This window comes from Pygocentrus nattereri, chromosome 6, assembly GCF_015220715.1.
Source record: "Pygocentrus nattereri isolate fPygNat1 chromosome 6, fPygNat1.pri, whole genome shotgun sequence".
NCBI lineage: Eukaryota > Metazoa > Chordata > Actinopteri > Characiformes > Serrasalmidae > Pygocentrus > Pygocentrus nattereri.
The window spans coordinates 33,433,806-33,449,107 of record NC_051216.1 but is presented as its reverse complement, the minus strand read 5'-3'; the positions used below and the strand labels follow the sequence as shown (position 1 = coordinate 33,449,107).

Sequence of the window (15,302 nt, the reverse complement as noted above, 5' to 3'; positions counted from 1 at the left end):
CAGGCTCATTAAACTGCTTCAGTAAATATCCATAATAAAGATCATGCCATGCTCATACTGTTACCACAACATGTAAAAAGAAAAAAAAACACAGTATTACCAATTTTGGATTGAGCTCTGCTGCAAGTCTCTGTGCTTCCTGAAGAAGCTTGTGGAATTTATTACCAGAGTCTCCTTCAGAGTCCATGGTGTAAATGAAGGCAAAAATATGACACCTACAGATACACAGACAGACAACAGATGCACACACACAGACAATGCAGACAGATAAACAGGTAGACAGATAAACACCAAGACAGACAGACAGATATATGGATGGATGAATGGATGTATGGATAGACAGACAGACGAGTGGCTCTTAAAAGTGCCGTTGGGTCGCTATAAAGGATAGAGAGATAGATGGATGTGAGGAGGGATCTGAAAGGTCTGTGAAAAGAAAAAAAAAAGATGTCAAAACATTTAATGTTACCATATAATTTTTCGGAGCATATTGCAGATACTGTCAGTAATAAAAGTAATTAGGCCTCTCCAACTAGATTTGGTAGAGCACAGTGTGTGAAATGTTTAAAAAAATATCATTGTGCGTTTATACTCTGAAAATATTTTAACTCATTTATTAAATACTACCACGTATCATGAAAACTTCTTACTCATGTTTTCACAATTCACATATCAACCAGCTCTAGCTGTAATGTCATTTCTATATCATTCATTAATGGACATACAGTTTGAGTAATGTTAGTGTAGACCTGTGGATTATTTAGGTATACATATTAGGCACATGCTCTAATTAGGCCAGCTCTAATGCTAGCTAGCAAAGAACATTTTCACCTGTTAAACACCGACACGCATTCTTAGCATGTCAAAAGTAAACTACTACATGGTGCACAGGGCAACATAACTTTATAGAAATTGCGATACTTACAAAAGGAAGAGTGATTAAAATCTCAAGTTTATTAAAGGCATGCTAGCTAATCTAAGCTAGTTTACTAGTTTAGCTAGCAGCATGACCAGACTGTGCACATTTGTCTTATACTCTTGGGATGTTAAACCGAGCTCCTACTTAATATTGCATTTTATTTAAGTTTATATTAATGAAAAAAAACTGTTAATGTATTCAGAATTGCATGTGTCTGTTATTAAAACGAAGTCAAGTTAAGCACCGGACTGCTTACACACTCACCGTGTGGAGGGAAAAGCGAGCTGTGGTTCCGTGTCCAGAGGATCGGGCGGAAGTGCACACAGTCCGAAAGATGGGGGGCGCTCACTTTCACTTCAATGCATTAGCTTTCATAAATGAGGCTGTATGAAATGTAGTGCCCTAACTTAGACCCTCCCTTAAACGATCTTTGCTTCAAAACCTTGATATCGATGGTCGCAATCGCGCTCAAATTGGATAGCAACCTTACCAATGCAACCAGAACTTCACAGTAAGAGTCTTTGTCTGAGCACATTCTTGTTAACTAAATACATACATATATTGGGATGTTTCCATACGTGGTCTATTATGAATGAATTCCTGTTACAAGTGAGGTTAACTAAAACGAACAAGAATGACTAAAAGTAAATTCCTTTGTTAAATTGGCAACCTCGCACATCACTTCTGAAGATGTAAAATCCATCATTATTTGAGCTTGGATACTAATCAGTTCATTTAGGCATATCAGAACCTGAGAAGAACCAGAAACAGAGAATAAAAGAAGGAATACGTTTAGGTGAAAATTACGTTTGTCTCCACACATCAGAAAAAAGTAGCCAAAAACAAACCGAACAAACCCTAAACTATGAAACTATTAAACTCTCATAGTTTATTAATTAATAACAGAATTATGAATAATATATTAATTACTAATATTAATACTATTATTATTATTAATTAATAATAACGTGTGTGCTCATTGGTGTGTATCTCCGTCCCTTACTCTGTGGCAGGCCTGAACATACTGTGCTCCAGTGTATAGCACGCTTATATTTACCTCAGACATCATTGCTCAGGAAGGGTTTTAATAAAGCGATTATGTTGGTCTTTTTAGTGAAGAATTCTGACCGAATCCCACTGTATTCTAGGCATTCGCTCAGTAAGTGCATCTCTCTCTATGTCTCTCTCTCTCAACTCGTAAAACGTCAAATGTCTCATCTTTTTTTAGCGTTTGCGTTAATATACTGTACAGAGTAGATACTACGATCAGTTTGGACACCTAAATATAGCCTAGGGATCGATTTGTCGGGAATCGGCGAGTATTTACATGTATTTGATAGCGGCGTAACATTTGTACGCAGCTCTCTGCGTACGCATGAGTACGCATCCCAGTGTTTAGTTTTGCGTACGATTTCATACGCATAGGGAGTGAGACCGGGTTGGGCATTCCCACCTCAACCCAACCTAAATGTCTGAACCCACGATTGCCCCTGATTTTTATTTACAGCTCAGCCACTGTGTGAGTGTAATGTATTTTACTTATATGAAAATGAAACGCATGTTTGAATCAAATCAAATCAGTGCAACATTTCTTCTGTGTAGGCCAATCTAAGATATAGTAATTTCTATATGCACGGAGTTCATTAAAGGTACAAATATATCCAGTGTCACAAAGCAAGAAGACATTGGTCAAACACAATCAGACCAGACCACTGGAATAAAAGATAAAAGAAATTTTCCTTCAAAGAAAAAATGAAAGTAATTTTAATGCTAAATTCCTTTGAGAGAACTTTGAGTCTCTGGTAACTCTGTGTGGTGTGTGGCTTTTGGGTCAGTTACAAGATATTATCTAAAAGCAAACAGTGTGCAACCGTTCAGTCCGTCCACACGCATTCACACACTGCGATCAGGTGAACTGTTCAAAAGCGCAGGCCTTGTGTCCAGATTGAAATGCTTTCTCTCAGTAGAACTTCAGGGTCATTAAGCTGTCTGCCTGGCCAGGGCCTTAAAAGACAATCAGTGATATTTATAAATGCCTTATCCCCATACCAATGCTTATCCAGAATGCCAGTCATCTGCTAATCCAAAAAGGGCTAAAAATGGACACATACACCCTCTCATAAACATCCAGTGAAGACACATACACTTAGCTCTGCCTATAAAAAGTTCTCATTCTGAATCATATCAATCAATAGCACATTTTCATAAACCTCAGTGGCTCTTTCAGTATTCTACTGTGTTTACTGAGATATTTGCACTTGACAAGAGGCAAAGAGAATCTAACACTTCTGCAGTGTGCATTTTTGCATTCACTAAAACATGTTTGTTATTACTTACAGTACAGTGCTGGGGTACAGATGGTAAGATGGCCAAGGTAGCAGTTTAGATGTAGACTCAAGTCATCAATAGTGGCAGAAATCGTACTGCACACAAGTAAAACCCTGCTCTGTTATTTTTAGGATATGTATTGGAATGCACGCTGTATGGGACACAACCTTGAATTATGGAGTTATTTTACTCAAAAAAAATGATAACACCTAATTTTTTAGAACCAATCTGTTGGTTCTAAAACGTATCGCATGTTCATTTGCTAGATCAGCTGTACTAGCTAGCATACATGTTATCCTAAAGGCAAACCACATTTTCTGTCAAATGAGCCTCCATGCACATTATTCAGTAACAAACACAAAACTTATTGTTTGAGTCATGTGAAGTAGTGAGGCAGCAACACCATGAAGGCAAGACATTATCAGTTTATGCTGAAAAGATACCAACATTTTACCATTCTGGTCTTCCTTAAACAATTTTTTGGAAAGAGAATAGTGTTCTTTTCACCTAAGCTCATAAGAGGGGGTTTGGAACCTAAATTGCTCCAAAATACAGCAATTAGATCACCCATCATTAACTTTTTAAAAATCTATGAACTGTGTAGTGACAATGGTCTAAAAGGCTGGAGGCCATGTATTATAGCTATAGCTAACATCACCTCCTTCAATCATTGCCAGTCAGCTCTCCAGAAGCTCCTGGGTGCAGAAATAAATTCATTTTATAAAAGCATGTGAGGCATGGTGATAATTCAAATACATCTGGGAGTTTGGAGTTAAGACATAAATAATAAGCTAGTTCAAAACTGCTACCTACTACTACTTTGCTATTTGTTCCCGGTGTTTTTACCACTGATTTAGAGTGCACATTACTGTAGGTGAAATTAAATTGTACATTATCACTCATACAGCAGCCTCCTTTCTTCCTACAGTAATCTCAGCATTGTAACAGTGAGCATCTGGCGCTGCTGTTTTCTCTTCCCCTGACGTTACAGAACACTCCTGTAAGCATCATTAAGGTAAGCTCTGCCTCACACCTGCTGGAAGAATGAGAGTGACCTCTGACACAGGCACCTGCCGCTGCGCCTCAGCCCAGGCTGCAGCTCCCCCAGCTGGACCTGCCTCAGTTCAACCTTTTCCCGTCAGCCTAGAAGGCCAGGTCTTTTATACTCCCCATTACTGGAGCTATGGAGCACAACTGACAACTCACCTCTGCTCATCAGCTCTGGTAACTAACGCCCATTAGATAAGAGTGAATTATTTCAGTTCACCTGAAATATATCTTGATGTGTCAGGTTGCCATGGCTGGACTGTCACTGTAAATGGCTTAACAGCATAGAGGTGAGGAACAGTGGAAGATAATAATGATCACTGAAAATGTCACTATTATTATAGGACTCTGGAGGGCAGTGATAGTAATTGAATAACAAGAATCATAAAAGCTACCATGAAAGAAGCCTATAATTTGGACAAGATATGAGAGCAATGGTGAAACCCTTTATTTTCTCATCTTCCGTGGGAAATCAAAGATATTGTCGCTGAGGCACACTTGACTCACCCATACTAAAGCCTTCAGAATATGAGATCAATTTCATTGTAGCTAATGAATGCAAGTTGATTTCCATTTTAATTTGCAGTTGGTAGGGTAAATCATATTCAGTTTGTTAATTACAACCTTTTCCAGCTGTTTTCCTCTAATTTCTGCCAGCCTGCCGCATCATGAAGTCAAGTCACTTATCTCCAATGGTACGATAAGTGACTGAGTGACTGGTTGAAGTGGTCCCACAGCCAATAGGCTGGAGTGGTGCCCTGTGCAGTTGCAAAGAGATTTTCAATTATTGGTAAATTCATAGCCAAGTTCTGTTTGGCATGAACACAAAGCTCCAACAACTGGAAATTTCATCATAAGAACATGGAAAGTCAAAATTTGACTAGAAGTATGTTCTTTCAGGCAATCAAATGATACATCTGAAAATGTCCTGAAAAAATATATAAAGATGTATAAAATGCAAGTAAAATGATGGTGAAAATATCAAATGATAATTAATCATGGAATATCAGCAGATGATCATTTGCCATATAAATAATTATGATTAACTTTGAACTGTTTGAGCTCTTTTGTTTGAGGAATGCATCTGTTTAAGTATAAGCCTAAGCCTAATGGTGGCTTACACTTTAAACTTTCACGCAACTTTAGTAGTTTAAAACCTACATGAAACTATATTGTACTTGAGATGCATAATGTAAGGCATACTGTCATTCATTTAAAACTCAGGAAAACAAACATCTCAACTTCAGTCAATCAAAACGCACATAACGCATGAGTGATTTATTTCATTGGATCAGTGTCCAGTAAAATAAAACAGAAGATGGCTTACTGGGCAGTTGAAAGGGACTCCTTTCAGCCCCCTGACTCACTCTAGGTTGGTATTTTTTCCATTTTGAGAGCCATGAAATCAAGTTCCTCAAGGCTAACATTTCTGTAACCAGCTGTGTTGGTTCCTACGTTGCAGATGCATTTATTCTTTGTTAGCCTGCTGTTATTATGATTTATGTAGCTAGATTAATTTTCTTCTCTCTTGACGCTCCCTAATTTTACAACCCCAATTCCAATGAAGTTGGGACGTTGTGTAAAGCATATATAAAAACAGAATATGATGATTTGCAAATCCTTTTCAACCTATATTCAATTGAATACACTACAAAGACAAAATATTTAATGTTCAAATAGATAAACTTTATTGTTTTTTGCAAATATTCACTCATTTTGAATTTGATGCCAGCAACACGTTCCAAAGAAGTTGGGAGAGGGGCAACAAAAGAACACCTGTTTGGAACATTCCACAGGTGAACAAGTTAATTGGAAACAGGTTAGTGCCATGATTGGGTACAAAGGGAGCATCCCTGAAAGGCTCAGTCATTCACAAGCATGGATGGGGCGAGGTTCACCACTTTGTGAAGAACTACGTGAGCAAATAGTCCAACAGTTTAAGAACAACATTTCTCAATTTCAACATCTACAGTCCATAATATCATCAAAAGATTCAGAGAATCTGGAGAAATGTGCAAGTAAGCAGCAAGGCAGAAAACCAACATTGAACGCCTGTGACCTTTGATCCGTCAGGCGGTACTGCATTAAAAATCGACATCATTCTGTAATGGATATCACCACATGGGCTCAGGAACACTTCAGAAAATCACTGTCAGTGAACACAGTTCGTCGCTCCATCTACAAGTGCAAATTAAAACACTGCCATGCAAAGCGAAAGCCATATATCAACAACACCCAGAAATGCTGCCAGCTTCTCTGGGGCAAAGCTCATCTGAGATGGACTGACGCAAAGTGGAAAAGTGTCCTGTGGTCTGACGAGTCCACATTTCAAATTGTTTTTGGAAATCATGGACGTCGTGTCTTCCGGGCCAAATAGGAAAAGGACTGTCCGGATTGTTATCAGCGCAAAGTTCAAAAGCCAGCATCTCTGATGGTACAGGGGGTGTGTTAGTGCCCATGGCATGGGTAACTTGAACATCTGTGAAGGCACCATTAATGCTGAAAGGTACATACAGGTTTTGGAGTAACATATGCTGCCATCCAATCAACATATTTTTCAGGGACGTCCCTGCTTATTTCAGCAAGACAATGCCAAGCCACATTCTGCACGCATTACAACAGCGTGGCTTCGTAGTAAAAGAGTGTGGGTACTAGACTGGCCTGCCTGCAGTCCAGACCTGTCTCCCATTGAAAATGTGTGGCGCATTATGAAGCGCAAAATACGACAATGGAGACCCCGGACTGTTGAGCAACTGAAGTTGTACATCAAGCAAGAATGGGAAAGAATTCCACCTACAAAGCTTCAACAATTAGTGTCCTCAGTGCCCAAACACTTATTGAGTTTTGTTAAAAGGTGATGTAACACAGTGGTAAACAAGCCCCTGTCCCAACTTCTTTGGAACGTGTTGCAGGCATCAAATTCAAAATGAGTGAATATTTGCAAAAAACAATAGAGTTTATCTGTTTGAACATTAAACATCTTGTCTTTGTAGTGTATTCAATTGAATATAGGTTGAAAAGGATTTGCAAATCATCGTATTTTGTTTTTATTTATGTTTTACACAACGTCCCAACTTCATTGGAATTGGGGTTTTACACAGAGCTCAAATTCAATGGGAATTATGTGGTTAGCTTAAATAACTTTGATCAGGCCATGAAGCAATAACTTCGTTAAGTTGTGGAATAGCTCAACAGTCATGGCTACAACATTGCTACTGTGTGAAGCAGTAGTGGACTGTGTGGACTTTGTTTCTATTTTATGATGAATGGGCCAATTATAGTCATTAAACTTAACTTTTTTAACGTCTGCAAAGTTTTTCAGAGGTTTTATTATGACAGTGACAATATGCGATTACCCTCTTGTGGCTTGGTCTCTAAAGGCTCTTCTCATAGCCAGACTGCTATGCTATGCTGCTACAGAGGAGCACAGATATTGAACATGTGGGGAACAATGAGGGCCCACAGGCCCAATTTCTATAGGCCAATAAGTGAAGGCATGCAACATCCACAATATCTGCACAGGAAAGGCCTAAGAGACCATAGCACATTCCTGTATATTCATACTGACAGTGAAAATGAACTTGCATACATGACAAGACATGAATATATGACAAGAATTTGATTGTCATAACATATACTGCAAACCCTTCCAGGCCTGAAATAGACAGATTACCTATCATTCCCCTTACAGGACAACTGTTGTTTTGTTCCAAACAGAACAGCATGAACAGTAATTTCTTTAGAGCTGTTAAGGTATTCATGTCCCATTATTAAAACTATAGCATTATGAATTGCTGCTTCAAAAAAAGCGCATTTCCCAAATGGGCTGGTTCAATTCAAGTCATTGTATAAGACTATCAGGGATAGTTAAAGCTTATTATCCAGGACAATTAGTAGAGCTTTAGGAGGACTCAGTGGAGCTTTCGGGTGGTGTGGGCAGTCTTCATATTCCATAGAGAGACCTGTGGAGCCCTCTTGTCATCCATAATGGCTGCTATGTTTGCTTGAAAACTCGTGGAGGGGGTTACAGCATCTCCTCAGACAGAGGAAGTGTGAAGAGGACCGTTGGAGGACGAACTGCACTCCTGACAAGGTGGTTTGAAGTAAACAACAAGGTTTTACTTTTAATCACTGAATATTGCCTTTGCCCCCAAGGAGGAACCATTGTCTTTAGGCTGTCAGTCAAGCACGAGTGGCTTTGAGATTCATCCGAGTGTAATGGCTACACTGTAATCACCTAAAAGTGGCACAGAGTGTCAATCCATATCCTTAGAGGGATCGTCAGTGGCGCACACAATAGAAGGGAATGTGTGTCAAATCAACAATAACACAGCACATGACGTGCACACAGGAGCTGACGGAATATAGAATAATGCATGGAGAGCATATAGGCTTTGAGCCACGTGTTCCGTAGAGCCCGCAAAGGCTCCCGGAGAGAGCGTGGCAACATGGCAAAACACAGAGGCGTCATTATGAGCTGCCGGGGGAAATTATCACTTTGATAGGGCCTTTGATACAGTATTAAAGAAAGGCAACTTGGCAAAAGCGCAGGCTGCTGCACATAGTCTCATTAGCAGTCCAGAGCATCAGCACCTAGTCCTGCTGCCTTCTGTCCACCCAGCAAAAGCACAGAAGAAAGCGGCTTGAGCTAAATCATCAAATGTGGGCAACAGCAGCCAGGCAAAGAAGACGAGCTTCATCAAGACAATGGAGATAACAGGTCGGAAATGAAAGAACAAATGGTGCACACAGCCACCCTTGGTAGATTTGCTTTCAGAAGATACATTTTTGGTTCTAAAGTTAAAAGTGATCATTTGCCAGGTGTAAGTGCACGTAATAAAATAATATGGTTTACAAGCAGATTGCAGTATTAGTGACTTTAGCAAGACCATTAACAAAGGTATACCCAGGGATGCTCTTTTTAAGGTTTTGAACAGGAAGTACACAAATAACACATTATTATTAAACAGTGACTTTTTTTTCTCTTCTTTGTCAATAAACACACATGGTGAAGCAGTGAAAAGGCAACATAAACATCACTGATGCTGTTTGCTTTCATCCTTCATCTTGAACCAAAAGCTGCTTCCTGATATGGCAAGGAGGAGTGTGTGGGGTTAGGTCAGCATGGAGTCTCTAAATATACACCTCTGAATACTATGCATAAATGCATTGTATGCTGAGAATGTAGCTTCCTTCATTAGTTCCATTACATTCTGTCAGTCTCACTTTATTTAGACAGGCCCCAATAAATGATATATAGATGCTCAAATTATTAACAAACTATCTTTTGCAAGTCAATTGATTTTGAATTGATTTAGGTTATGGTTAGGATTAGAACAGGGTTAAGTTCAAGTCCAAAGTCAGGGTTAGTATTAGATTTGGGTTTAGTTTAAATACAAGAAATAGGGTTTTAAGGCCAAGGGTTAAGACAATGGTAAACAAATATTTAGTTGAATGTAAGTTACATGCAAGAGAAGTACCTACAAACATCTATCCAAATAGTGTTACCACACTATTTGAGAAGGTGACACTTCAGCTAGTGTTCATAAAAATGGAGTTGCTATATGCTCAAATGCAACTTTCAAGCAGTTCATACTACATTAACTTTTGTATTGTTTATTGTATTGATTTGTCTTTTTTTTATCTGAAAGCACAAGGATGAGTTCTTTAAAGGAATAGTTTAGCGACAGCACAAGGATGAGTGAGAATGGGAGAAATGAGAAAAATCTTGTTCATTTTTTTCTGCTTACCCCAAATGCAGTCAGCCAAGACGTGTATGTGTCTGAAGTCTGTTTCTTTAGTTGTGGAGCTACAAGGCCACTGTGACATTGTTTAACATACCATTATGTATAGCAACATACTAAAGTAAAGACAACCTTCAGCCATTAAGGGCACTGTCACAGTTGTTTTAGCTATGTGATATACACAACTTTAGAATTTCAGTAATATAAAACCAGCTTTGTCCAAAATGCTTCCATTAAGATGCCACAACTTTATAGGTGTCAACTAAGTAGTGAGTTGTAAAAATGTAAAAAAAAAAAAATGTTAGACGTGTTAGAGTTTTAAAATATATACTATAAAAAAGCCATTCACAAAACCTAGAAAAATATATTGGAAATAAGATGTAATACTTTTATTAAGCCTTTTTAAAACATTATACCAAAATAATCTTCCAGTGGGTTAAGCAACTTTGGGTGGGTAAAATTTCTTGAAATGGGCAATAATAAACAAGAAAAAAAAAGCCATGATGTAGTATCATAACTATTAACACAATTATTATAGTAACCTGATAAGTGATTTGTTGTGCTTGGTTGGCATCATAAATTAAATTTCACATTTCATATACAGACTGATAAATCTAATTGTTTTTGACAAAAATAATCGTATCAAACCATCTTATCAGAGAGAAAAAAATACCGTCCTGAATTTCTAGCTACTACATTTATTTTATTTACAGTGTGCTAAATTATCCTGAATTATACAATTTAATTGTACGCCATATAAGTTATTATTAACAATTATTAATGACAAGTGATTCCAGCCTTTTGAACAGTTGCATATATTTGTCACTTTTATAAATAATACTGTGTCACAGTGTCAGAAACCACATAAAAGCAAATTTGACATCACTTATCAATTTTGCATTGTTTATGGCTTGTGTGTAATAATTTAGGCATGCAATTTACAGTCCTAAGGTTCTAGTACTTTTTTAGCTACATTAGGCCTTATCGCTTCAAAAATCGTCATCGCTCAAAACTTAATCGCTTTACAAAATAATCAAATGTAGAAATACAGACCACCCACCATCCTAACCTATCCACCACTCCCAGAGTTTACCTAATTGTCTCCTTCTAGAATAAACTATAAAACATAGATTGAAAAAAAGTATTTTAGACATATACACATGTACACACAAGTACAGTCACAAATACTGAATAGTCTGCTTCTTTACATTTTTATCTGTGACAATCATGCCACAATACAAGTAACGTTCAGTCTATCCAATCTTATTGTTATATATCTTAAACATTTACATATAAACACACACACACACACACACACACACACACACACATATGTATATATATATATATATATATATATATATATATATATAAATAAAAATATGCATTCCCACAAACTGCACCCATCAGTGTCATGCAGTATCTATTAGTATTATTATTAATATTATTATTTGTCATTGTTATGATTCTTACAATTGTTATTATTGCGCATGCTGTTGCAATTATAAATAAAATAATCCTTCAAGAGGGGGTGGTAGGCCAAAACCATACAAAACAAAAAAAAGCTCTGTAGCTCCAAAAAGCAAACTACATAAACATGTCCTGATGGATCAGCTTATTTATTTGGTTCATATGCCTTGATGATGCCTAAATTACAGAAAAAAAGCTCCCAGATGGAGTCACGGCCTTTCTCCTCTTAGTCTGGCCACTCACTTTTAGAGCCTGTTAGTAAGGACCTGGTTAATCGCAGTGCGTGCAAAAAAAGAAAGTCAGTGTTGAGGCCACATAGGCCAGTATAAACAAGTCAAAAAGAAAGCGTGTTGGTCAGGCTGGTGTGTGTGTGTGTGTGTGTGTGTGAGAGAGAGAGAGAGAGAGAGAGAGAGAGAGAGAGTGCCCTGCTCAGTGTAATTAAACATTTGTTTCTGGGTCTGGGGACTTGGACTGAGACAGACGAGAGACCCCCTACATTACACACACACACATAAACATGCATGTACACACACAATATCCCCCAGCCAGCCGCCGTCTACCTGACAAGTGACAGTCCAATCTGATTAAACGGTGGAGAGGGAGTGGCCTTGCCGGCCTATGACAGGCCAAAAGTGATCACCATGGAGATACATAATTACAGCTGTCAACGCATCCTCTGTCCCGCTGGCACCAGCCTGATAGCTCCCAGCAATGATGATAGACAAAGCTTAGCATGCTCTCGTCCGCCTCCAATCACATTATCTGCTCCTCGCCCCATTTAGGCAACATGCAACAGTCACATGAATACACAACAGCGGCCTTCCCCAACATTGGCGACATTTTAATTGTTTTTTTTTTTTTTTGTTGTTTTTTTCACTGGAATTTACCGGTCTCTTTCTCTAGGCCACACTGCCCACCACCATCCACATCCCCACCTCACGTGGACAACCCACAAGCGCAAGTGTTATTACACAAAACTCCCGCTGTAGCATTAATTGAAGAAAGATATGGTGGGATGAAGGCAGTGGGGGGTAGAGCATGCCCATTATCACTTGTGCCTTCAACAGGTCTCACGTTTGAAAACTGCAAATTGCAAAAACTTGCAAGGGCAAAATGTTTGACATTATTTGATCTGCAACCATATGGTGAAAACCTCCCCAAGAAGAAGACTGGTAAATAAATAAACAAACAAACAAACAAATAGGACAGAAAAAGGGGGAAGGGAGAAAGAAAGGATAAAAAAAACATAAACAAATCAAGGAAATAATTATTTAAATAGCTCAATTAATGTGTTTTTTTTCACTTGAGGCAAATGTCAAGCGGTCTTAGCTGCCTCCTTTTTAACTTTTTTTTTGTCTTCTCCTTTGTGAATGCCCTTGCCTGCTACGGTATATCTAATGCTGACAATAGACACACTAAAGATGTTATATTTACCTCCTGCAGGACACTTGGGGGCAAGACAAGTTCACACTGAGAATACATGCGTGTTTTTTTTCTGACTCTGAAGGTTGATTTGAGTTTGCTTTTTTAATTAAGTTGGACCCACATACATATTAGCAAATTAGCCTTTTCTCTTTTTATTCTAGAGTAATTAACAAAGCTTGGTCACCTTATGGTTGTCTTCTGGGGCAATTAATGTGACCTAATATGACAAAATGCATCAATGGTGATGTATAACAAAAAAGGAGCTATTCCACAAACTAAAAACACTACATTAGGACAAAGACTGTTATGGGAGTGCAGTGTGAAAGCACTAGGAAATATCCAGTTCCAGACAAGCTGGGATAGTATGTGAAAGAAAAAAAAGTAAATAAAAATGAAAAGCAGCATGAAGTAAAATCTGTCTGACCTGTAATAACCCTGTATTGAGTACAAAAACCTGACATTTGATATTTTATTTTGCAAACCTTATGGATGCGTACAACATTTTTAGAAAAAGTTGAACAGGAGCATGTTTTACTACCTTTCCTTTAAACAACATTTAAATGAATCATTTGGGGACTGTAGACGCTAATTGAACCATTGCTGACAGTACAATCTTTAGCCATTCTTCCATTATACAAGTCCTTCACTGTCATATTTTGTGCATTTCTTTCTTTTTTTATATTTCATAATGTTCCTAGTCTTAAACTGTCCTGTCGCACGTTTTTTGGAATGTGAGAAAGAGGGTAAACTAAAAAAAACAAAACATTAAACATCTTTTCCTCTTTCCCTTTTGTTTTCATTTAAACAGAAGTCAAAGTGGATTTACAAATCACTGCTTCTTGATTTTATTTGCACTTCACATACTATAATTGAGATTTTTACCTAAAGACAATGGTTAGCATTGACTTGAGCTTTTCTTTGATGCTTCACAGATGGATGTTGCACATATCAAAGCTCATTACAATATTCTTTAAAGACACTTATCGTTTTTTTCATTTTTTTCACACAAAGTATCACACAGTCTACTCTTTTTAACTGGGGAAGAAAAGTATCTTGAAGGAAGTGGATTTTGAAGCACGGAAAGCATGCCAAATTAAGAAGTAACTGTTTCTCTGTGTGGAAAGCAGGAAAGCAGTAGAGTTCCAGAGGGAGTGGGGTGGCGTGTGGAATGAGTTAGCCATGGATGTTATTGCAGCTGATCCTAAGCTCTACAGTGAGCCCCTGCTGAACTTCTACTATTAATTACATGTTTACTTAGAGCTGTTTGAGCTGTAATGGGCTGGCTTGCCCCCCCATCGAGTCCCTCCCCTCCTTCAAATGTTCAAAGGACAAGATAAGAGAAGCAGAGGAAAAGAGACTGTCCACTCCGGGTCATGTTATCGCAAGACTTTTTTGTATGCAGAGCTCTTTTCTTTAACCTTAACTGCTTTCTTACCCAGCAAAATGAGAGGAAAGCGATGAGCACACATGCCAGACAAGCTACATTGTATCAGACAATAGGAAATGTATCAACATTTTCAACATTGCATCAGATTGGCCAAATGTTCCGAGAATGATCTGGGAAGTAAAACTGATATCAGATTAGAGATATTCCATAGAATGGAACATAGTCGGGTTTTCCAGTGTGAACAGACAAACCCTTTTAACAGATGACTCACATTATCAAGAGTCTTCAATGTTCTCAGTGTTTAGGAGGCATGAAGATAAGATCTTAGGCTCAGTGGTGCAACTACATAAAAGATATACTGCATTTACTACTGAGTGTTAATGCATTGGTGAATAACTGTTTATGTGTACAGTTCAGTGTACTGCATCAGTGGCTTAAAAATCAATGTTTCACAACAAGTTTGTTGGAGCAACGACATAGTAGTACCACTTTTGGTCCCTTAAATGAACTATTCAACTCAGCTTTTAAAGAATCATCCAGTGAAAGGTTCTTTCTAATCCAAATGGTTCTTCTATAGCAGGATTGTCTTATCCACAAATGGCCAGTGCAGCTGCTGGTTGTTATTTAAACCATGAACATGATGTTTTTCTTCTATTTTATGTTTCCCCCACTAATAACCATTTGTGTGGTTTATATAATTCATTTTTACTTTTTCAAACCTTTATGCCTTAAAGGTTTCAAACCTTTATGCCATACAATTAAACAGGTGGCATTTGGTACTGTGCCTCTAAGAATGATATATGTAAATGAGCTTTCTTCTGTTTGGCTGCCTTGTACTGTATTTCATTCAAAAAGCAGTCCAGGCTGAAACACTCCTTATAACTTTAACGTGAATAGACAGATTTAAACTTGGATATATGTAAATGTGTTTCCATGACATCCCAAAAACAATGAATTCCACACAGTTTAATGTTGCAGTTTA

General features: G+C 38.0%; 1 protein-coding gene across 4 annotated transcripts in view; it reads right to left on the bottom strand.

Annotated features, from left to right (window-relative positions):
- LOC119263636 overlaps positions 1-15,302 on the bottom strand; it is a 110,084-nt gene that overhangs the window by 6,687 nt on the left and 88,095 nt on the right. The window contains exons 1-2 of one of the 4 annotated variants that reach the window (XM_037539616.1): positions 1,184-5,862; positions 101-426 (exon numbers count right to left, since the gene is read on the bottom strand). The exons of 1 other annotated variant lie outside the window; for it this stretch is intronic. In XM_037539616.1, the coding sequence (XP_037395513.1) occupies positions 101-187 (87 nt within the window). In that variant the 5' untranslated portion in view covers positions 188-426; positions 1,184-5,862. Of the gene's footprint in view, positions 1-100; positions 5,863-15,302 lie in introns of those variants that run through there. 2 more of the 4 variants (XM_037539615.1, XM_037539617.1) reach the window with 2 other exon arrangements.